The 25,880-nt window shown below is 38.9% G+C and overlaps 1 protein-coding gene across 2 annotated transcripts in view; it reads right to left on the reverse strand.

The window, feature by feature from the left end:
• Fgf13 (fibroblast growth factor 13) overlaps positions 1 to 25,880 on the reverse strand; it is a 495,594-nt gene that overhangs the window by 181,963 nt on the left and 287,751 nt on the right. Inside the window, exon 2 of one of the 2 annotated variants that reach the window (XM_010640518.3) lies at positions 14,324 to 14,491. The exons of the other annotated variant lie outside the window; for it this stretch is intronic. Coding sequence (XP_010638820.2) covers positions 14,324 to 14,491 — 168 coding nt within the window. The remainder of the gene's footprint in view (positions 1 to 14,323; positions 14,492 to 25,880) is intronic. 2 annotated transcript variants of the gene reach the window in all.

Consider the following 25,880-nt stretch of genomic DNA (forward strand, 5'->3'; position numbering starts at 1 on the left):
TCTTGTCTCAGCACAGATTCAATTGAGACAAACTCAAGAAAGAAAGCAGCATTAGATATACTGGGGGGAAAATGATTGTCATTAGGGGTAAGTGCATGAATGCAGTATTTACTACTGTGACATTGTCTGTTTTGAGTAAAATAACATTCAGTAAAAAGCACATAGCGGCTCCAGGCTCTGGTATTAGTGTAGAAGTGATGGTATCGTAGCATTCTGAAATAAGGGGTGATCCAAGCACAAGACTGCTTGCAGAAAGGAAAACTTGCCCCTGTACTGTATGCTAGTCTATGAAAAGTGAATTAATTTAATTTCTCATTTTCTCACACTGAAAATACAAAGCCTCCGTTACCACTTGAGGCCACTGAGGAAGAATTATTTGACCTTAGGTAAGGAGAGACATGCTGTAAAGAAAACCTCCAACCAATTTTCCATGGCAAATTACTATTCCCATGTGGTCAAAATTCAAAATTCCCAGATGAAAATTCAGCTCACTTATACAGACTCTGTATCATACTGTCAATCCAACAGTTCTTCACTACAAAACTGTGACTGTGCTTTTTTTAAATAAAAAAACACTATCTCTTTGATTAAGCAAGAAACCTTCACCGCTAGATAAAGAATTAATTTTCACGGTCTAGCAAGAGTTCATGTTTGTAAAGTTTGCAGAAAACTTGCTTTATTGGAAGCTTGTATAATGTCACCCTTGCTTACAGCCTATTAATACAGCTCCAAGGTACATACGTCACTTTAAAACATTTAATTCCCAGTGACCCAATAAACCCAGGCCACTGGAAATGTATATTGAGCAATTTTATCTACATTGAAAAGGACAAACAACAAAATAATAAATTGGTCTTGGCAAAGACTTAAACATTGGAAGCATTATGGAGAAGAAAAAAATCAATGGCATTTTTACGAGGACTGACTTTCTTCAGCATTTGGATAGTATGTAATTCCTCATAACTATATCTATAAAGGATCGTTTTAAACCAATCCATTTTGATGATTTATGTCAAAGTGTAGGAGGTGGAGACACTTCCATTCTTTGTTGTAATGAATTGGACTAAAAGCCTAGATGATAAAGGGCTATACCAAAGGCTTATATTACATTAGCACCTCCTTACTATATCCTGCTCTATTGATACCCTTCCTTCCTGGAGCTCAAATCTTCCCTTAGGCTTCTTAGCACCTTTCTCCTGAATTTTATTCTTTCAGATCTGAGTGCTCATGTCTATATGTACCCTCTCTCCCTTAGGTGCCTCTTCTGCTCTTATGCTTTTTAATTTATTCTTTTATATTATTATATGTTGACAAACTATATCCATGTATATTTATGGAGCACAAAGTAATGATATGATTTTTAATACAATATGGAAGGTCAAATTAATCTAACCAATCTATCTACCACTTCAACCTTTGAGATTTTCTGTGATAAAAACACTGAAGGTTCGCTCTCTGAGAAACTGAATGTCAGCATACAGAATCATTAGCTATTTTCTCCAAGCTGAACAACAGATCTCAAAAAAGAATAATTAAATGCATTCTTCTTACCAGAGTATGTAGCCTTTGATTAGCATCTCCTCATCCCCTTACTCCAGCCTCTGTTAACCACCATTCTATTCTCTGCTTCTATGAGTTCAACTGCTTTAGATCCCACACATAAGTAAGAACATGAAACTTTTGTATATTTGGCTTATTTCACTTAGTATAATGCTTTTTATTTCTGTCACAAATATCAGAATTCATTCCTTTTTAAGGTTGAATAGTATTCCATTGCATTCTTATCAAATTTTCTGTATCTATTGATCTAGTGACAGGCATGTAGGCTGCTATACATGGCTACTGAGAATAGTGTTGTAATAAACATGGGTGTGAAAATGTCACTTCAATAAACTGATTTCAAATCTTTTGAGGAAATATCAAAAAGCACCAGCAAAAAACAAAAAAAAGCAAAAGTAAGCAAATGTGATTATAAAAATAAGAGTTTTCAGCATAACAAGGAAACAACAGACAAGCTACAGAATGAGAGAAAATATTTACAAGCTCTACATCTGAGAAAAGGTTAATATCCAAAATACATAAGGAACACAAACAGCTCTTTATGAAGAAAATAAATTATCTTTTTAAGAAATGGGCACAGGACCTGCATAGATACTTCTCAAAAGAAGATATAAAAACTTTAACAGATATGTGAAACAATTCTCAGTGCCACTGATCACTAAAGAGATGTATATCAATCAAAACTTCAATGAGATATAATCTAGTACATTTATGAATGACTAATATAAAAATCAAAAGATACCAAGTTCTGGCCAGGATGTCAACAGGAAGCCCTTGTCCACTGACGATGGAAATACAAATTAGCAAAACCACCATAGAAAACTGTATGAATATTCCTCAAAAAAACAAAAATGCCATTATTATATAGTCTGACAATCCTGCTTCTGAGTAGTTAACTGAAAGATTCGAATCAGTATACGAAAGACATGTTTGCTGTCACAATCTTAACACTTGTTACAGGCTGATAAGTCTTAAATATCTATCAGCAGCCCAGAACTCAGGCTAGCAATTTGAAGGGAACACCATATACAGTAGTGCCTGACACAAAGACAAATTGGTCAATAAGTGTTGAATGAAGAAATGAATAAAAGATAAAAAGGACTCATGGAATTTATGTGAGAAACAGGAAGGAGAGTCAAACTGTCCTACACAAACACATCCTAGAGCAAATGGTCTAGGCTGGCTTGCCAGCAGATCACAAACGAATGATGGAGCCAGCAAGGTCAGAAAAACCAACTAGCCAACCTATACTGCATGAGAAATAAAAGAAAAAGTGTTGCTGTTTTAAACCACTATGCTCTAGAGTGTATTTAAATGCAAACCAATGTAACTAATACTAGTCCAAAGTCTGCTTTTCTTGTCATTCCTTAATTCCTCCTTGTGGATAAAGTCAGTCTTTTTTTTGTTATGCAGTGCCTAGAACACACTGTAAGGCTTTGCTCAATATGCAGGACATGCAGTAAATTTCTACTGACAAATACATGCATTCTGTTAATGGTGAATGAAAACACATAGGCACTTGCTATGGCATTAGGGCAAATGGCCCACTGAACTCAAAATTATCCAAATTTGTTAGACTGACTTTGTTAGACTTACTTGTAATGATATTCATTGAGCACTTACTATTGCCAATCATTGTACTGTGTTTCTTGTATTTATTTAGTAAAGTTCCATTTAGTAGAAATGAAATAAAGCCCGCATATTTAAATAGATTCCTAACTGTGAAGGAAAAGGAATCTTTTTTAAGAAACTAGTATTTGTTCTCAAAGAAAAAGCTGAACAAGAGGAAAAGGATCCCAAACTATTCTTTTTTTGGGGGGGGTGAAAAATATTTAATTTTTTTTCCACATTGAGTTTATTGGTGCATTTTAGGTATACAGTACAGTTACATTCATTATTGGGATCTTGTACCTTTACAGGACATGTCTTGGTTCTCATTTTTTTCCCCTTGTCCCTGCCCTCCCTTCACCTCTCCTCCACTCCCCCTTTACAAACGCTTCATTTCCCTTTTTGTATTTTCTCATATTTTTTCTTTTCCTTTATTACCTTTCCCCTACCCTTCCCACTTTCCCTACACTATTATAGTTTCCCTGGTGTGAATAAACTATAATAGTACATAAGACTCTAGTGATATAATGGACAATGTGAAATAGGAAGAAAAGGGCTAAAGGTTACCAAACTACTGTTATTCTCATTTTTGATTCTTTTCCTTCCTCAGTAATATCTGAGTATAATCAACCAATTATCCACTAAGTTAGCAGCTAGCTATGCATGACAACCAGAGATTTACTGAATCAATTCATTTATCTTCTAACCTGATTCCAAAATGCTATGTTCTTGGCAAAAAATTAAGTGAGTACAGACAAAAGTAGCTGAAGAAAGAATAAAAGAGAAAAGCTACTGGCTTGCAGCTTCTGCAATTCCCACTTTCTGAATTGCTCTTTATTCCTTTCTTGTTGCATGAAAAGAATCAGATTTTGTTCACACCCTGAGCCAGCCTGCTAGATGATGAATGTTCTCACTATGAATGGTTACCTTGAGCCCATATTATCTCACTGAGGGCTGTGATTAATATAGGTTTTGCTAGGCTGGATGGATCCTAGAAAGGACTCCAGGAGAAGAATCATGTGAGCTCTGCTACTTCTCTGCATGTATTTTCCCCCAGTGAATTATTTTAAATAGTGGTGTGTGTCCACACCCTCTTTGAATGGTGATTTGCCATCACAAAGTGGTCATTTCCTTTGTATTCCAGAAGGGATCAGCAAAAGCTATGTAACCACAGGGGCAATGGCAAGTCTCCGGTAGAGTTCAATCCAGACAGCTTTGGCCCCACTGACATCCTCAGTGAAGAGTCTGCATCTAGACCATGGAAAGTCAGCTATGCTTACAGAGACAGAAGAAGTACATAATCCCAATATGGATGTGTTGGTCCCCACCATCTCCCTGTATTTGTATACAGACTATCCTCCTCTCAGTGCACAGATTCCTATAATGTAAGATGAGCAATGATTCAGCCTATAAGCCTTCACTGGGAGTTTCTAAATTTGCAAGACCTAAGCACACGCTTTCTTCACTTATATGGACCATTTCTCAGATACATGTCAGCTCCATAACTTCGCCTTGCCGTCTCTCTTCTTTTGTGATGAAGACATGCATGGAAGAATCAACTAATCCCACTCTAAGGCCTAGTGGTTCCATGAGGTAAGCCACAACTTTGAAACATTCCTCCACTTAGGCAAGAAATGCAGAAAAATGACCTGTAGCAAATAAATGCACTTAGAGTACACAAAGGAGGAGTGTATGATAAAATCCATGACTGCTCCTTTGTTGAACCCCTTGCCTACTGCTTATGCCACCAACTGAACCAAGATGTAAAGAGCACAAAAAGGAAATTCTCCATGCACCAAATAAATACACCCTTCTGAGTCATTAAAGATAGTCTTCTTTTAAAAAGTAGCTCTCACCAGCAGAGGATAAGTTCATGACATGCTTTTCTCTCATGTTTTGCGCCTGAAAGGAGGAGTCAGGACATAGGAATTGCTGAGCAAGCACAGCGTGATAGAAAAGATTATGCTTGGGAGCTAAATGCACTTGGCTCTGAATTCCAATTAACACAGCAATTAGCTATGTGACTCTGAAGAAGTTATTTTACATCTCTACACTGGAGCTTTCCTATCATGCCCTTCAAGACTGGTGACATTTACTTCATAGGGCATTTGGGAAGATTAGCAATGATTAACCTGAAATGCCTGGCACATAAAAGAAGCTAAAATTGATAGCTGCCTATCTAGTTTACAATGTTTGGCATAGAAGAGATTATGAAAATTCCCTGGACCTCTTCTTGCTTTTTTTTTTTTTTAGGAAATGTACCAATTAATACAAACCAACTCCTTGGGAAAGCCACAAAAACAGTATTTTGACAGTGATCCAACCAAGTTTGACAGGACTTGCTCTTCATATGCATTTTATTTTCTTCATATGCTTTTAATCACATCTCACTATGTAATGACGGCTTTGTCACAGAGAGACATAGGGCATCAGATAACATTGTGTGAGAAAAGGTTTAGAGGTAAAAGGTCAGTTGGCTCGAGGAGATCAAGAATTGGCCCACAGTTGAGAAGCATAAGTCAGCATAGTGAATGAACTCCACCTCTTAATATTGCAGAATGTAAAGCATTTTGACCACGTCAAATTTGAAAAGAACATACCCTGAAAGTATTTTAAAATTATATTTGACTATTTTTGTTTTATTGCAAGGGCAAGTACCTATTTATTGATTTTCTGACAGCACAAACAAGGCCCCTCCACCTCTCGTTATCAAGATCAGGCCAAAGTGTCTCAGTATGATGATACTGGAATCCCTAGCGAATAAACGGGGGACCTCCTCTTGGTCTACTCAGGGTATGAGACACATTCTATTAATAGAAAGATCATGGATTTTGGCGGTGATGCAAGGTGCACTTGAGTATTGGCCCTACAATGTTGAAGCCCAGTGACCTTGGACAAGTTATTTCACTTTTCAAGACCTCAGTTTCCTCATCTGTAAAGCAAATACCTGCGTACTTCCAAGGATTGTGATAAGAATCAAAGACAATGTTAGGCAAAGTTGGCAGCACATATTATGTTTTGGAAAATCATCAATTATAGTTTTCATTATCCGTTACCTTAGATTACAGAATAAGGTTCTCACAAGTGATGAAAAAAAAATCGGTTGCTTTTATCCAGTTCTCTAATCAATATCTATTCCTATGAGGCTGAGAAAATGCTCAGCTTTTAAAATAACAAATGGAGCATGAAAGGGAAACCTGAGCAAATGGGGAAGCCCTGGAAGGACAAGAACATGGGCTTTGAAAGTCAGAAAAATCAGATTTGAATAAAGTCTTATCCTTTATTGGGAAGGTGACATAAGCCTCCAGTATTTTTACTCATGTGTAAAATGGTAGTAGCAGTCCCTACCTGTCAGGGTTTTTGTGCCCTTCCTCTCAGGGTCTTCATACTGTGCTGTCCTTGTATGGAGAAGTGGCCCAGCCAAGGGGTGCTGCTTTCCCTTCCCCCTTGGATTGGTTGTCAATTGTGTGTTGTTCTCTGCTTCCCAAGCAGGACATGTCTGAAGGTTGCCTTGAACTGTTCTGAGAATACAGCTCTTAAAATAGCTGGGTCTCATAAGTAGATATCTGCTAGCACCTGCATGAAAGCGGACATGTGACTTTCATGTGTTGGAATGAGTGTGGATATTGGGTGTGAGGCAAGGCAAGGGTGAGTGCTGACAAGATGCAGCATGTAGTATCTCTTGTTCAACACTTTCCTGTGGGTATTATTCAAGCTGGTCATTCTTAAGCACACTGAGAAATGCTGTAGCATATAACAAATGAATACCTGAATCAACATAATTGAGAATGCTAGGAATGATTTATAAATGTAGATAGCAATTAAAATCGCCCAATCATGTGGGTCTCTTCTCTCATTCATGCCGCTGCCACAGTTTTAAGCTGCAGTAGCTGATTGTGTGTGTGTGTGTGTGTGTGTGTGTGTGTGTGTGTGTGTATGTAATAAGAAGGCAGTATTTCAATGATGACAGCCTCTGTCCTAAATTAGGGTCTGATGCTCAGGCCCGGAGCAGCTTAAGTCAAGCTCTGGCATCTTACTCTAGATCAGTAACAAGCAGGTAAAGAAGCAGCAGGACTCTTCTGGCATATCAAAACACCCTTGCTCTTCCTTCGTCCTCTTCTTTAAGTACACTTACATGCATGGGTCCTGAGAGACTTCCACACACATCTGCAATCTGCATCAGAGTTTGAAAGCAGAACAAGTGTGATGAGTGTTTGCAAGAAAGGATGTTGGTCACAAAGTGGCGGATTATCATGCTCCTATGGAAAAACCTGATTCTTTTTCTAAAAATGCAGAATGACAAATGGGCAAGAAAACTTCAGAAAGGGGCATGTGTGGGTGGGAAAGCTGGATACCTTACATAGCCACAAGTTCTGAAGGTCATATAAGTGCTTCCTTCCAGCTGTGCCTTCCAATCACAGGGCACCTCCTGAAGAGGCCCGTGTAATCAACATGATAAGATTTCTGAATGGACAGCTGACCTCATTAAGCAACAGGCCTTAAGCCAATATGACTGTTTTCTAAGGCATTGATTCCAATTCTGTAAGCCCATTAGAATCACCTTGGGATATTCTTTTCAAAGCCCCTATGTTCAGTCTCTACTGTAACAGATTTTGTAGTATTTTTTTCATTTGGTAGGTTTAGATCTGATGTTAAGCTCAGGTATCAATATGTACTGTTTCAAAGGTCTTTGGGTGGCTCTGATATGAAGACAAGGTGTGGATCATTAAGCTAAATCAGTTATTGCTCAAATATGGTCCACAGACATTGGGTTGATCTATGAACTATATCATTAGGCTCATTTTTTATTCAGTTCGTCTGATGTTGTTTTTCCCAGCAGCACAGCAATACTTTTTTGATGAAGGGAATGGTGCATTATTTACAATCAGACACAAGCTTCTTACGTAGCCATGGACTAGTAACAAACCATTTCAGACCCAGCACTGAGCCATGGGCCACACAGAAGCACATAGTAGGGGGGTTAAGAAAAAAAGGGTATGCTAAACATTTTCAAAAGTGTACTACTTGTCAAAGACCAGCTTGGATGGGAACACGCTGCTCTGTGAAGCCAGCACATCCTTGCTCAAGGTATAACTGTGGGATGTTAATAGGGACCGGGAATAAGAACTTGCTAGTCACTAGGAAGCATGGTTTACCACGGTACTGCTGAGGTAAAAGTTTCCTAATCTGCAAGGCTTCTCAAAATCTTAAATATAATCATACACATCGTGACTCTCTAGGAGTGCCATGCAATTTGAGAAACACATCCTTGGCTATAGGATTTTCCTTTTCACAAAGCTATCTTACACAAACAGTGTTGCATGAAATATAGTCGGAACAATTGATCCAATGATTATTTAAGAATCTAATAAGAGAGCACAGTTCCTTCCTGCATTCTCCTCAACCAGGCAAACAAGTTATTATTTAAAACAAAAACAGTATGAACATTTGAGCAGAGGCACCAGCACATTCTCACGCACCTACTTAGTGAAGGAAAATGTCCATGTATTAAGGTAGCTTTGATTTGGCAAATCAGTGAAAAGTCATTCAGGCTATGCCTTTACCAGATGCAGAACCCAGTTTAGCTGGCTCACCCTGTGCTAGCTTAGAAGGGCACATTTTCTTAAATAGTTTGTCAACTGGATATGAAAAGAAAATAAGGAAGAAGAGGAGGTGCTGAGCCATTACACTCAGGAGCATGTCAGCAACAATGGGGGATGGTAGCATCCACATGGATAGGAAAGTTCCAGATTTTTTAAGTGTCATACTTTGATTTAAAAATAATCAAAATCAGTATCATACACTATCATTCATCTGGTATACTTTCAGAGACTTTTCTCAGAGCCCTTGTCATATTAAAGACACACCTAAAATGGGTTATCATTGCTGGATTCACACAACAGGAATATCTACCCACAATTTCACTGACAGAGAGACCACTTTGTCTCAAGACAGTACCATCACCCTGGTTAGCACAAGGAGATGAGAAGGTCTCTTGCTTTAAAAAGTGAATCATACTGTCAAAGAATGAATGGCTACTGTAAAAGCCAGCCTGGAGACTGAATTGAGATGCATATATTCAATAAGAGGATAATAAATGCTCATCCTGTCCTGAAATTGAATTATGGGCTGCTAAGTATACTTCCTTGATTCGATTATGAGTTTTCCAGAGAGTAGAAGCTATCCCCAAAATATGAATTAATTTCATATTTGCTGCAATAAGGTGAAGAAATAGGAGGGAACAGAGAACATGTTGTAATGCTATTGCTGGTTGCCTAGTGCTATTATGACAACAAGTTGTCTTCTAAAAAGCAACTGACATGTAACCAAGAGAACCATATTTGAACACTTGGTTGAGAAAGGATTGGGTTCATTCATTGACAGTCAACAAAGCCCTTAGATTTCTGGCTTTTATTTGGACCAATTATTTTTTATCTTTCTTGGGACTTTGCACTTAAACTGCCATTTGCTTCAGTGAGTAAAAGAAACTCTCTGGTATCATTTTTTCATCTTCCAGATCATACAACAAAGACCAGGTGACTCTAAGTTACACTGTGTAACAAAAGGATTAAGAATAAAGTCCTTTTATCTATTCATAGTAATCCAAACACATGACTCCATATTTTTTCTAATAAAATAGGAATATACCCTCAATTCCCATCCTCAAGAGGACACATCAAGAACCCAACTATATTTTTGCTAAAGAGATTTTCAGGTGTAAAGTACCAGAATTTGTTACCCAATTCTACCCTAGTGGGGAAAAGACTTAATAGCAGCAGTTCAGTTTTATCAAACTAGTAAATCAAGTTAATACTGACCTACATTTCTCAAAAGGAAAGTGAGTATTAAAGTGATAAAGCATAACAGCAGGAGACAACAGAGTTGAGAATACTGTAAATGAAAAGAATGAAATGAAAAGAAAAATATTTCCCTCAGCATCTTCCTTAATACTCTTTTTTGTTTTTTACCATTTAGGCAAAACTGATATTTAATGTGACATATATTATTTCTGAGGTCAGGAGAGCAAGGCATTATCAGAGTAACACCATTTCTATAATTACTACTATATCCCCTTAACACGTAGTGCAGAATTTTGCTTCCTCGTGGTTGAGGAAAGCTGTGATATTTGATCACTTGACTCCCAACACAGATTCTCTCCCACTCCAACCAAACCTACTATGGTTGGATAGCTGTCTGAATGAAAATGTTATGGATGTTCTGAGGAAGATGGAATGTATTTCACATGAAAGCAGGAAGACACAAAAGAGGTCAAATGTCTGATTAAGAGGGTTACAAATTATTGAGCTCAGTAATACTTTTTATATCGCATTAATTCCTTCAAGTTTACTAGTGCAATCGGAATTTGCAACCCTAAAAGAAAACTCTAAGAAGCAGTGCTTTATTTGTCTGCAGATTTTCAACACTGCCTACTCATAAACCTGTATCTTCTGGAGGGACTCTTTTTAACAGTTTTCAAATATCAGTAGAAGCATGATGAGTGGTATTTGAGAAGCTGGAGCTGTGATGATAATAGATTGGCTTCCAGGAGTGACTCTAAATCAGTGATTTCATTTTGGCATGCGTGGCACAGAAAGAAAAAGTGAACAAAGGAACAAAGCTACAAAGATTATACTTTCTCTTGCCAAAAGGCTCTTGGAACACCAAGAGCAACATTTTGGTAATGATCTCCACTTACTGCGCGGCTTTCTTATAACAAAGAATGTTGCTGGTACTGGGCCAAATTAGACTCTCAGATATTTGTATGTGCTTCTTCAGCCAAATGCCAATATAACTCACATAAGTACTCACTTACATCACAAGTGATTTTTATGGAAATAATCACATCACTGAAAATCACAAGTATTTGGAACAGATTAAACTTTTTTGAGGGGAATTGGCTGTTCATAAATAGAAACCTGCTTTTGGCAAAATGTAATTTGGCATTAGTGTGTCCTGAAAAGCTAGTGAGATTTTTCAGTCCATCTCTCCATGTTTTTACATGGATTCTGACACCCCTGGACAAAATGCAAGAATGTCTTCAAAAGATAAATGACTATGAACAATGTTAACAAAGTTATCTGGACCAAATCTCAAGTGGCCATAAACTATGGCAATAATCAGGCATTTTACAAACCATTGCCAACAAAATGAATAATCAGGGCTTTTTCTATATTAAGGGAAAAATAGCTTGATTTTGTCAATTCAGTTAGAGAAAAGCAAATTAATAACTCATACATCTAGACTTTTTTGGCCTAATTTAATCTTTCTACAACTTATGCAATTCAAAATTTTATTTTCCTCAAATTTAAGTGACTTCATTTTTTAACTTGAGGGTTTCTGACACTGTGCAAACAACACCTCGTTAGAGGAGGTCACCTGGGAAGGTCAGCCTTGCACAGGCTAAACAAAGGATGGCTGAGCCATTGCCTTCTACCTCACTTACATTGGTAGACAGCCACAGCCAATGTTAATTAAGGTCTCATGCTCTGGAACAGAGACCCCGAGAGGAGTAGCTCTTTCAGATGCTTCCAGCAAGAACAAAATGTTTCGCTGCATACAGGGTTTAGATCTAAGATACTTTCCATTTGTATAAGGACACCTTTAATCTCTTCAAATTATAACAAAATGTTAGAGCAACTTCAAGAGCAAACTGAAGACTACACCTCATGGCATTTAAAAACCAGTCTATCAGAAATCTTCCAGGATACCAGAGTAGTTCCTGACCCTTCGAAACCCAGTTACTTCACCTCCTGGAAATGACAAGCTTCAGTATCCTACATAAAGTAAGCAGGTTAATTTCTTGCCATCATTTTCTTATTTACTCAAGGTTTTTTTTCCACAGCATGTTTTCTTTCACCCCTGTCTAACATCTTCTGGAGGCAGAGATCCAGTGTTTTCATTTGCAGATTTGGGTTCACTACAAATTTCTGGACTGTAGTTTGAAGGGGTACAGTATGCTAATGAATAGTGCTAAAATGTCACCTTCCCTAAAAAGCTGTAATAAATCTAATGCTATTTACAAATCATTCATAGGAATAAGAAGAAAAACATTAGCTCCATCATCCCAGAAGAACTGGTAGGAGGGTACAACCAAGGTAAGTCTTCAGTCTGAAAGAAGACAATGCCTATCATAAGAGTGTACAAGTGAAGAGATGACAGGCACATTCACGAAGATGGCAGCCACTCAATATACAGAAGAAATGACATTAAGAGCTGTCCACATACTGTAGAAGAGAATTTAACTGCTACCCATTTTCTACAGAGCTCTTCATATCTCAAAACCTTCATAACAGTATTCACAATTACATTCAAATATATTCAGAATTATATTCTGTTACATTCACAGTTAATGAAAATTAATAGATCTGTCAAAAGTATTTGTAATAAAAAGATGGGGGATCTTGAATTTAGTTTTTCAAGTGTTTTTTTAATATAAAGTATTGTTAAAATGATTTTAACTGTCTAACCAATTGCTTGACTAAATTTAGCCAGTGGCTTTTTACATGGCTTATTTTTCTTACCCAAACTTTCCTTTCAGACTAATTGGAAAGTATAAAAATGGTATCTGTGTGTGTGTGTGTGTGTGTGTGTGTGTGTGTGTGTGTGTGCATGTGTATGGATACAAACATATATAATTTAAGAGAAGCAAGTAGAAAATAGGGAACATCTTTCATGCCGTAAAGTAATTGTCACTGGTTAAAATTTTTGTTTCAGTAAAATTGAAATCATTTTAGTATTTTTTCTACTAAATTACCAAAAGATGAATTTTACTCACTGTAAAGGCTCACCATTTCTACCTGCAGATGAATAAGTGTCATTGTCAGAACTCACACCCAAAATGGATAGCTTGAATACCATGAGTATGAGTAGAAAATAAATACAAATGTTCTATTTTATTGCTTAAATAGAATCAAACACAGACACATATAGGTTTCTAATCTTCTGCCAATAAAGATCTAAAACTCTTTTGGGGGTTAAAACAGAGAAGGAGAAAGTTTGAGATATGAAATTTTGCTTCCAAATCTATGCACTTGAGTTCACTTGGAGTAGTTTCTTTATATGCCGAACTTCAAAGAAAACTAGGTGGCAATATTTTCCAGATCAGAAAGACAGTTGTATTAAGAGTTCCCATAATGGTTTAAAAAGGCAACTTAAAATGGGAACAAAGCCACCTTTAGGAAACATACAAGAACCATAAATGGAAGAGTGTGCATCAGTTGCCAAAAGCAGGTAAATTTTGTCACTTCTGACAAATTCATTGGAAAACTGCATCAATAGTATTTAATATTAAGTGAATACGGCTGTTTCCCAAGAAGTATTTAATTAGCATAAGCAGTATATACTCAAATGTTTTGGAAGTTGAAATGTACACAGATGGTAAAAAAATATCACTTTTTGGTAATGTGAAAAGATAATCCTGTTCAACATATGCAAAATTGGAACAAAAATGAGTAAGTATCCTTGCTGGCCAGATGAGGTACTTCAGAGACAGATTTGTGGCAGGGATGGGAATGAATACCTTTTTAATGTGGTATGAGCAACAGCAAGTAGAGTTGTCCAAACCTGTACTTGAGCTGAAAAGGAAAACAAACTACTCATGGTCATCTTGAGGCATGCATTTCACCATGGCAAAGGGGAGTTAACTGGACGTGCATTACATGGGAAGTCTGGGCCTGTTTCAGCAAACCAAATAGATCAGGGGCATTCTTCCAGCGTACGGCAGAAGCTTCATGGAGTGGAGGAAAGCTAGAACATTGGAAACACTCTTCTGATTAGTTCATTTTGGAAATGTCATTCCTCAGCTCACTGACACTTCAGGAATGTAGGTGAGGGGAAGGGTCTCGGCCAGATGTTGGCTACAGGAGCAAGCAACTTTAGCAGCCAAAACAGAGCTGTGTCATGACACCAACTGAAAATGTTTCAGCTGCAAAAAGCAGGAGGATGCTATGCGCTGTGCCAAAGATGACTGTATTATACAGTGCTCTCTCTGAGACTACATAACACATTCACCAGCGAGCGAGGGAGGCCCTAGCTATAGCAGGAGCCGCACAAGACATACCACACCAGAGGGCAATGCACAATCCAAAAAGAAAAAAGAAAAGAAAGAAATAGAATGAAAGAGAACAAGCAAAACACGCATCTGTCGTGCACAAACCTTCGGGCTCTGGGTTCTCTTTGTGGTGTACTTGCTTCAGCGGGCAGCAGAAGATTTCGTGACACTTAGCACGAAAGGGGGACTCTTTTTTCTTTAATTCCGCGGATTGGATGGAATCTTGCCGTAACATAATGTATTCCTGTGTGCCAGGGGGGGCGTCATCCAGAACTGTGGTCACCACATAACAAAATGAACTCAAGTTAGAGCTTCATGAAAGCAGAGAACATCTTACATCAAACTTACTCCCAGGGAAGAAGACTAACAAAATAACATTTCCACACAAAGTTTCAAAGAAACACATCTATCAAACTGGTGATTTTCTCTTTAGGGGCTGAGTTTAAAATACTAAATCCCTGGGACTAGCCACTCAAGAGCTAGTACAAGGAAAATGTAACAGTGTAAAATTGTACTCATGGTACAAAAACATTTTAATACTGAGAGTTAGGCTGTTCCTCTACACCATATAGAGCTCACATGTTGCAATTTGAGATGCAATATCAATATTGACAGATGAAAAGCGGCTGCTCTGGACCAATTACCAGAAAGTTAGCATATATATATATATATATTTTTTTTCTCTGTCTGCTCCTGGTAAAGAAAGGCCTGATTTCCAAGAAAAGTACTGAGTCTGACAGATGAGTAAGTGTCCTCATCAGAATTCACATCCATGTGGATAGCCTGAATACCACAAGTATGAGTAGAAAATCAATGCAAATGCTCTATTTTATTGCTGAAATAGAATTAAACACAGAGACATGTAGGTTTTACTCTTCGATCTCCATGGATCTGGGGTTGTGGCAAATATCTTTCAGATATTCAAAACTCCCTAATCATAGTCAACAGTGGATCACAGATCTCCTTTGTTGGATTGTAGAAGAACAGACCTTGGCTTAATAATCTAGGCCTTAGATATACAGCAGGCTCCTCTCAGTCTGTTTCCTCTTTAGGACCTTTGTGTGTGTCACCCAGGCAGGACTATGCATCACCTGTTCTGTTTTCCCTACAGAAATCAGGTGTCTGCCCTTATACGGTCTACTGCTGCATTCCTTAGTCTGAAAACTGCTGACAAAACTGTGTGCAAAATTGATCTGCATTTGCAGAGACAGAACTGACCCAAGAATGATTTTTTTTCTTTCTTTCACACCCTTCCCAATGAGGCCCCTGCATTTCCCCAGGAGTGAGTCAGTGCCTCCAAAGCTGTGATTAATGGTGTTCTGACTCATTTTACTCCCCCAAATGCATACACTTAACATGCATTTAGGAGGACCGATACCACCAGCAGACTTCTTATAGGGAGAATAATGCTGTGGTGTTTGTAACAAATAAACAGCTTGTGGCTGAATTTAGATAGGATAGGATAGGACAGATAGAATTTAGGTAGGATTTGAAGCTTCTGTGTTTCTCAAACACTCCTAGATCATTGGCTGGGATCTAAATGGGCTTTAAGAACTTTCATGTTGGGGGAAAATGGTCTAAAAATCGGAATAACTTTTAAATTTATAATAAAATTATGAGTTTAGAACAAGTTCTTGATTGATTGTATGTCGAATTGTTGTCTTCTTTTACAAGTCATTAAATTATGCAAGAAAGTGATGCATATATTAGTCACTTTTCTGTTTTCCTCAAGCATTCTGCAGCAGTAATCAAAAATATTATACAGGCATACCACCACAGATTTTTCTGGCAGAGAGTTCCCCTTCATGTACTAGGAATGTTACTATAACTTTTTAGGGTCTTGTTGTTGAATGCACATCTTTGCTAGCAACTGCTGGTATTTGAAACATTTGCAACCATTTCTTGCCATGAGCAAATAGTTATGATAATATAGACACTTATCAAATTCTAGTATCACAGCTGAAAAAAATTCTGGCTTTACCATTCAAAGTATTTAAAGAAAACTTGTAAATGTAGAACTCTTTAAAAAAACCCACAATTATATGAAAACTGTGAAATTCCATTTTCATGCACTGCTATATTTTAAGATTAAAGGGCAACTGGAGGATAAAAGGAAAAAATGACTTTGGTCAGTGAATGGGGAACTTGTTATTCAGGAGTATGTGATAAATATCCATAAATTGTCATCCATTTTCATTGTTCAATACCAACAGTGATGTCACAAATGGGCATTTCTGGGGATTAATGTAGGACCGAACCTAATAGCCCTTGGCTGATACTCCAGCCATCAGCTTTTCCCAGCTGGTCATTAATTCAAAGAAAATGCCTTGCACCACCAACATTATTGTTTAATTACATACAACTGGTTATCTGTAATATACAACAAAATTCTAGTGAAAGCAACATGCTGACTGATACAAGAGCTAACCCCAAAATTCATCACAATGGGGAAAGCATGAAGGTCACAAAAGAGCAGCATAATTGCTTTCCACAAAATTCCCTCTCTCTCCTGTTCTTTCTTTAAATTGAATTTAGCAAATGCAGTAGGTGCCAAGATGAGAGCATTTAAGGAGCCAGCTGAGTAATAACCACAGGCACAGAACATTTCCTTGAAAATTGTGCACATCTGGGAGTTAATAGCTCAGCTTTGGGTCTCAGGCTGTCTCTACTCAATGCCTCAAACATCAGTCAACTCATGCAAAAAAGAAAAAAAAAACACAAAAAAATAGTCAATCTACTAGTACTTGGCACTGACACACAAACTAGAAACATTCTGAATTGTCTAACAAGAAGTGGCATTTTATAAACAACATGTCACTTGGATCTATAAACTATCTGAACTTTAGGATACTTTGGATGAACAATCCAAACTATTATATCAAATCCACTTGTTCATAGGGTTCCCTCAAGTAGAAAAGTCACTGTATGTGCAAGTGAGAGCAACAGTAGAAAAAGAGGACTTCCCCTTAGACTCTGGTACAAAGACAGGTGGGGTTCCACTTCTCTAAGGAAGAGATGAAGATACAGTGCTTCCAAGGGGCACCAGCTCCGGAAAGGATAAAGAAGACTCATGAAAGAGTCAGCTCATCAAAACAGGGGAAAAATATGATACTTTCTGTGGATTGGTCCAAAGATTTCAGTCATTTCCCCCTTCCAGTGTATAGCGTTCTAGCACATAACTTCTACCTTCTGGTAAGCACTCTTTCCTCTTCTCATTTTCATTCAGTGACTTCTATTGCCCTTTCTAATGATAGAATTATCCAGTCTGGAAATTGGACAAAAAGTTCCCAGGATTAGGTAGACAATGGCTTTCCAAAAAGCATCCTCCTGTTTCAGATATTCTACTTGATTCTTCAAATCAGAGAAGGTGATACAAGTGGCTCATGGCTGCTGAGTCCCATGAGAGCAGCTGCTAAGGAGCAGGTCTCTGTGGGGAAAATTCACATAATGCAGCTGGTGCCCCCAGCCTTGACCTATAGCTCACCTGCTCAGGATTCCAAAGTCTCACAGCAGTACAGAGTTGGAGGGGACAAGGGCACACATGCCAATCCACACATCCACAGACACACAGATACTGATGGGTGGCATACTCAGACACAAAGGTGACAAGAATAAGTGACCTTCGTGGTGGGATGATAGTTACGAGCCCAATTTATGAAGGACCCAGTTCCCATAACAAAAAAGTGTTCTATCTACTAACCATTAGCAGGGAGAGCCTACATCTAGATTTGATTTCTTGGCGGCAGAACAGGGCTGAAAATGAGCCCACACTTTTCTAGGTTTTTGAGCCATCAGAAAGATTAAGGACAGGATCATTGAAAGGCACAGTTAAGAGAATTTTGTAGAGTCTGTCTGCTGCCATCTAAAATATTCATATGCATGGAACTTCCCATTTCAAACTGAAGATTAGTTGCCAATCTATAGCAAAATTTAATCTTTGATAAAATTTAGCATTCCATTTTACGGTTTCTTTTAAATGTATTTGTAATAAAAGAAATTTATCATCATATTTCCTACATTTAGTAAGTCCAGTTCTTGGTTTATAAAAGTTGTATCAATAAATATTAACACCGGCATTACAAATTGCTACATACAAAGAGTATGATGCAATCTTCATGTCATTACAAACAAAATTCTGCAGGGATAATTTAATACAATCTTTTGTCTTAAAACATAAGAAAAACAAAGCTCAGAAAGGGAAAGTGACTTGCAAAAGTTACACATACATGACTGTAAAACCCAAATTAGATATCAGTATCCCAGCAGGCTTGCCAGCAAGTCTAAAGTAAAGACTGCTTTGTAAAAGCATCAATGTATTCAAAGCAATCAGGTCCTTCAGCAGTTTTGAGCTTCTACAGCTACCTCTGTCTCCAAAGAAGATTTCTTTGTTTATTCAAGAGAAAAAAGCAACAAGAGACAGTCTAGAAAGCTATTCAGACAAAGCCACATAAGGTACCTTCCCCCTCACTAGACAACTGTAATGCACAAAGCTTGTTAGCTTAAGTTAAAAGCAGTTAACAAGACCTCAATTACTTGACAATACAGTATTTTTTAAAATTAACTCTCCATGAAAATGACTCAATATTATTATGATAAGTGGTTTTCAATCAGAGCAAAGATGTGATCACCAGGACAACAGAAATGAATACAGCAATAGCCAATGAAAGTCATTAGACATAGATTAGTGACTTCAATAAGAAAATACTTTTTAAAAGCATGAAACAGAAATTTTGCCAAAATATACAGGTGACTGAATGTCCTCACATAATCAGAAACTGAGGGGAAAATGAAGTAACAACCACCACTAAGTTTCCATGTCATCAAGCACCTATCGTGCTCATCTTCAGATCTGCCCCCAGGTAACCATCTAGATCTGCACACGTACATGGGCTTCACTGCCATGGTGGACATGTTCAAGATGGAAAGCTTAAGTGCACATGAGCAACTTAAGCAAATAATTCATCAAGTGAAATAGACCAGTCCTAAAAGCCATTTGGTTTGGTGAAGGTAGAAGCAACTTTGTAATAGTTTTGTCAAGAGATGGAGGGAAGGGGAGGAGGGAAAAGATAAGGGATGAAAGAAAGGAATTGCATTGCATTATGTAAATGTGCCAACTTCACATAAGGAGTATAAAGATTATGTACTACATTCGTGCACTAATAAACTAAAATAAAAGAATACTTCTAGAAATGTCAAGTTACCTTCTCCTCTGCAATCTCCCCCATTCTCTATTCAGTCCCCAAGCACTGGTGGTCTTTCTTCATCCTATTCTCCTTTAAGTTGTTTTGCTCTTTTCAAAGAAGAATGAAACGCATACTCTCTACCTCCATGACCCTCGTACCTCTTTGATTCCATCACATGCCTCTGTTCTTAGCCGCATTACTTCCCACTACTCCCTAGAATATGCCAAGATTCTCCTGCCTTGAGGTCCTGCACTTGCTATTGCCTCTTCCTGTATCTGTATGTATTTCAGGGGTTTTCTGAAATACACCACCTCAGAGATGCCTTTTCAGCTATCTCAGGTAGGTTTGCACTTGTCATGGTCTATAATTTTGTGTGTGTGTGTGTGTGTGTGTGTGTGTGTGTGTGTGTGTGTGTGTGTATTTATCATTGTCTCAATCTCTCCCACAGGAACACAAACTGCCAAAGTCAGGGCCATTACATGTCTTGTTTACCATTCTCCACGTGAGGCTCAAGATGGTGCCTCCCTGAAAAATGCAATCAAAGAATTCTCATTAACCAGTTGAAGGACGTCCTCCTTCCTGCAGCCTCCCCACAATGAGGCAATTGGTCATATCACGCTCACAATGTCTAACTCCCACATAACTTTTTAGTTTGCGATGTTTCAAAATAGTTTTTGCATTATTATCATGGACTCTCACTGAAAAGTAGACTGATAGCGATTGCCACGTATATGCCTTTTTGTTTTAACAACTCGAATGTAAGCTTCCAGAAGGCAAACGCCACATGTCAATCTCTTGGTGATCATCTGCACTTCCCTAATGGCCCGAACAACTTTGCACAAGGAGGCACTGCATGCACAAAACCCCTACTAGGAATGGTTATGGCTACCTTAACGATGTTCACTAAGGAAGGGTAATAAACGCAAAGGGCAGGCGCAATGCTTGGTCCCTAGGGGGCGCAACGTGGGAGGTGCTATGAAGGAAGTGCTGCTGGAGTTAGAGATGGAACTGTGAACTTCTGCACACCGGTGGTTACAAAACAGCCTGACTCACAACTTTCTGTGTGACCCCTGCAATGCCATTTCACTTCTCTGAGCCTCAATTCCCTCAGTGCAAGAATAAGAAGCTTGGACTAGTCTAGGTTTCTCCACATTGGCATTTTGATGTGTATAGCCTAATAATTGTTCGTGCCAGGGGACTGTTCTGCACAGTGTGGGATGTTGAGCAGCTGACCTGGTCTCTTCCAACCTGATGCCAGTAGCACGTTGGCAAGTTGTGACAACCAAAACTGTCTCCATAAATTGCCAACCCCCTCCCCAACACATACACTGAGACCCAAATCGCCTTACTCAAGCATTATGGGACACGATGATAGGTAAAACCTCTCTGGCCTACATGCTCCTTTGTGAAGAACGTACACCAATTCCAGGAACCTCCTGGGACCCTTAGAGGTGTTCAATATTTTGTGAGAAACCATATCCACTCATGAGAGCTTGCTCCACACACTCCCAACCAGGAAAGAGGGAAGGCACTGATTAGCACAGCAATCAGTTCTGGAGCAGGATACTTCTGCCTGGCCAAGTGTAAAGCCTTACAGCTAAACATCTGTGGTGTCCTCGCACAGAACAGAGCACAGGCATTCTCAATGAAGTGACATTGACTGGCACTCAATGAGTAGTCTTAGGTCCCTTCTATCAATAACAGGTGGGGCCCAGCCAACCAAAGTCTTGGCTCAGGCTGGCATAAGAGGCAAGGAGTGGAGGCTGGGAAACCTCTCTGGCCTTGTGTCAGCAGCTTCCTGGAAGCCCAGCCTTCCTAATGTCTAAAGGCTCACATAACCACGGAAGATGGATGCATCTGCTTGCTAGAGCCAGAAATAAGTCTGTAGCAAAATGCGCCTTCCAACTAGCTGAGCTGAGTGTGCTATCAGTAGTCCTCGGCCCCATCCCAAAGTGTATATACTTTATTCCTGCTATAATTTTAACCATGTGAGAAAATATGGCAATATAAGAAGTACACTCTAGCTCAGAGCCCTGAGGTACACTGCTGCACTTCTCAATGGTATAGCAGAAGAGTTGACACTAGCCTGTAACTGTGAAGGTTTCTAGCCACATTGCATTGTATTCTCCTTCCATAAATGATGCCCAAGTCCGAGGAAAACTTAAGCATGTAGGACACTCACTTAGAGGCCTTGGTAAGACACAGATGGCTGGGCTCCATCCCCAGAGTTTCTGACTGTGGTAGTTTGGGGTGTATTCTGACAATTGGCATTTCTGGTGGTGTGATGTTGCTGTTCAGGGATCACACTTGAAAAACAAGTACCCAAGATCTTTATTTTGTCTCTCCCAGCTATCTCTGCCTGTCCGCATATTCCTTTGTTCAATGCAAACACAATTTAAACCAGTGGTTCTCAGCTGTAGCTGAGCATTAGCATTGCCTAAGGGACTTTTAAAAACTAAAATACCCACGGTGGCAAGTCAGACTAATTAAACCAGAATCTCCTGGCTTGCGCCTGTGTAGGTTTCAAGGCTCCTTAGGTGATTCAACTGCATCGCTGGAGTGAGAATTGCCATCTAAGTAAAGCTTTTCCTGGCTCTCCCCAGTGAAAAATCCCACTTTCTGTCTCCTGAGAGTAGGCACTGGCTTCTGATTACCTTATTATTCCATTTCTTCCCACACCTTGGTGCAGTCTTGCTGTTTACCCTTCTCCAGTGTTGCTATTCACCCTGCAAAATGATACAACAGCACACATTTCTACACAGCATCCTGGGTCCAGCATGAACCACTGTGGAATATTATCCAGATCTCTCCCATACTATTAATCCATCCTTGTCCAATTGTTTTTATTTTAAAAATAGCTGTCTCCTTCCTAGCCAGTTTTATTTAAATGAATCAAACCAAGCCTGTTTCCTCTTATTACCCTTCACAATCTTGACCTGGTGAGTGGGTGAGGACTTTGAACGCACATCTTTGCCTGGAGCCAGTCTATAAGGCTGCATCTCCCCACATTGATCCTTTCCTTCTCAGCATCCAAAGCCGGCTCCCCCCCACATTAGACTCCCATAAAGAAGCCCTTAGGATTCATGTAGAACTTCGCCAAACTTTCTATCAGCTGAAAACTCAGGGCAGTCCAAGATTATGGCTACAAATTGGTAGAAATACTCACTAAGTACCTCATTGGAGACTCAGTGGTGGTTAAATATACCAGGACTTCTTTTAAAGGATCAGGAAAAAGGGGTAAGGGCTGCATTTTCCAGACATTGCTTCCTTGAATTCCCTAGTTCACTGTTCTGATAACTGCACATCAGAATCACCTGAGGAGCTTTTAGAAAATGTCCATGCCTGGAACTTGCCTTCAGATACTCTGGTCTAATTGGTCTGAGAAGAGTTTGAGCCTTGGAAGTCTAAAGAGTTCTCCCCGGTGGTTCCAGAGTGCAATGAAGGTGACAAAGCAATATGGCTAATTGCAGTAACAGGAGAAAAACCCCAAGTATAAGCATAGTTAACTGCAAAAAAGATGTTTTCCTGAACAAAGGAAGAAATCTAGAAGAAACTAGGGCTTTAAAAGTGTCAGGCATTTTGAATGGGTATGGGATACAAATGGATCTCTTAAGGAGAAAATTTCAAAAGCCTTAGCAGTAATAGGGTATGCTGCCAAAGACCTTATAACTACTCAATCTGGTTTCCATCATTGTCATCCTACCATTTAGCAACAGTGTGGTCTTAGGAAAGTCATGTATCTTCTTTAGATTCGTCACCCAGATTCCAGAGTGATCGCTACGCACATTAAAGTTTGAGTTTCATCTAGCATACTCGCTGGCACAAAGACAAATAGTTGGAACTAAGCATAGATTCATTACCTTCTCTTCTGAGGCTAAACAGTGATTGGAGCATCAGTTAAATGTGTAGTTGTGGAAACAGAGCCATGAGGTCAAAGTAGGAGTGCCTTTGCCCTACTGTATGACCCTACTAGGTAAGCCAACTACCTGCCTTTTACAGATGACCAAACTGAATCACAATACCAAACTCCTAAGAGAGTTTTTAAAAGTTTTTATTAAAGAAGGATGTCAACGTAAGCATTCAGCATAGTGCCTTGCCTATGGTAGGTACTCAATCATGTATTAGTCCCTAAATGGTAACAGAGGCTAAACTCAGTTAACAATGAAAGTGTTTTTTCTAAGGAAAAACTGGCAACTACCTATACTTTGGCTTGCCCAGAGAAGTGTGACCCTCACTTCAAGTTTTGAGCCAAAGTAGGAAGAACAAAGCAAGGGAAAATAAAGAAATATGTACTGTTTATAGATCTTCAGATCGACTGATAAGCCATATTTCTTTCACAATGCCATCTGCAATTTCTTGAAAACGTTTGTGACTGGCTTCATTGAAAAAGTTTATATGGTCCTACTTGCTTCTCTATTAATTTGGGTTCTTCTGGTCACAGTGTCCTAGAGACTGAAACATGTAAATAGCCTTGAAAGAGTACTTGTATTTTTTTGTTTTTGTTTTTTGTTACCAGGGATCGAACTCAGGACCTTGCACTTACAAGGCAGGAGCCAGCACCGCTGAGCTAAATCCCCAGCCTTAAAGAGTATGCGTAGATCAACTCCAGGCATTGCTTTTGCACTAAATTTTGTGTCCTATTCCATACATAATTATGAAGGTCACTGACATCCTTAAAGGGGAAGGTTTTCAGATAACTCCCCAGGGCATGTTTTTCCAACAACCATTTCTGCCTCTCTCTCTCTCTCTCTCTCTCTCTCTCTCTCTCTCTGTGTGTGTGTATGTGTGTATGTGTGTGTTACAGCCTAGACACATGTCTGTGGTTTTAAAAACTATTAGTAAGGGAGCTCCACTTAGGCCCACTGAATGATATATGTCATAGCTACTCACAGAAACTTTCTTGTTTGAAATCATTTCAGTCTTTGATATTAAGACCTTTCTTGGTCAATTTACAGGCTAAATTGCTAGAGAAAACCTATTTTCTCTCCTCAGTCTTTTCCATTTTTAGAGCAGTACATCTCAGAGGACTGAGTCTTCCATGCCAACATACTGCAGGACGCACTCTCAAGTCTGATAGCTTTGCGTTCTTAGCAGACGTGCTGCTGCACACCCCACCTGCAAACACAACTCATAAGCACACATTCCTTCTGATCTACATTTCAGTTTTGAAAGCTGACCCCGACTCACATATCCTGGGCCAGTGGAATAGTTTGATTCTGATGGTTGTGTCAAGACGTCTAGGATGAGTTCAGGAAACCTCAGTTCATGAGCTCTGTTGACTGCCAGCAATACTTTTGTCTTAGTGCTAGTGGCTGGAAAACTATACTGCAGTGTTGCTTAATGATGAATATAACCGTGAGAGTGACAAATGCGATCATGCTCACCTCCATTTCTCAACAGCTTTCTGCCAAAAAGTTTCTAAGTAGCAAACTCATTTTACTTTATATTTGTCAGGAAACACCGTCATTTTTTTATTCCTTCTCCTTCTGACCAATTTCCCATGCTCATATGTGCTTCTACTGCCTATGTACGCCTCCCTCCAACCCCAATCACACTGATGAAAAATCACCAGAGTACATTAGCAACCCATCTTGACTGACCCTTTGGTAGGAACCATAAAACTAATACCCATATATGGGCTAAGCCATAAAAACTATCTTTCAAAAACTAGAAGCTATGAGTATATCATTGAGCCTTTGTGCTCTCTAGCCTCCCATGAAATGTGGCTGGTCCAGTGATTCAAGTAAGATGGAGAAGAAGAGTAAGAGGAGGCTCTTTCAACTGATCAAGAAATGAATCTTGACTCCTCTTGTTTCATTTAAAATATGCACCGCTTGAATCCTTCTCTCCCTAGTTAGTCACAAGCTGCACTCCAGTTCATAAAAAGACAGTTAGTTTAATTTGGCCACAACATCACATTCATCAGTTTGCAAGTTCAAACGGTCCTCAACACTTCCAGGAAATGCAGTTTTCCAACTTTATGCTGTGGAGGGATTTGCGCCCCTGGATAAAAGCAGCACATTTTTAGCTAATGGAAAGCACCAGAATATAACTCCCAATTAAAGTAAGTAAAAGCCAGAGAATAATTCTAATAGAGACAAAAACATTTCAATTTAAATGGGTGCTTTTCATTTCACTCATGCCTGCCACAGTTTCTAACTCCTCATTCATTAAATGGAACTGGTGTTTTTTAGGCATTCCTTCAGGGAATTCAGATGGAAGAATACATTGTGCCAGGCTAAAATCCACTCCAATTTACTTTGAGAAGAATATTAAAGCAAGTGATATTTAAGTTTGTGTACTCTTGGCAGTATGTCTGTTTAAGAAAAAGCATTATGATTATTTTCAAAGCCTCAAGACATCAAATATCCTTAAAATAGCATTTAATGATTTAGGTGTAAATGAATCATAAATACATAGACTTATCTTTCCCCTCATTCCCTGTAAACCCAGCTGGTTAAGTGAGATTTAACAAAAGG

Source organism: Fukomys damarensis, unplaced genomic scaffold, assembly GCF_012274545.1.
Source record: "Fukomys damarensis isolate Sample0158 unplaced genomic scaffold, DMR_v1.0_HiC HiC_scaffold_39, whole genome shotgun sequence".
Classification (NCBI taxonomy): Eukaryota; Metazoa; Chordata; class Mammalia; order Rodentia; family Bathyergidae; genus Fukomys; species Fukomys damarensis.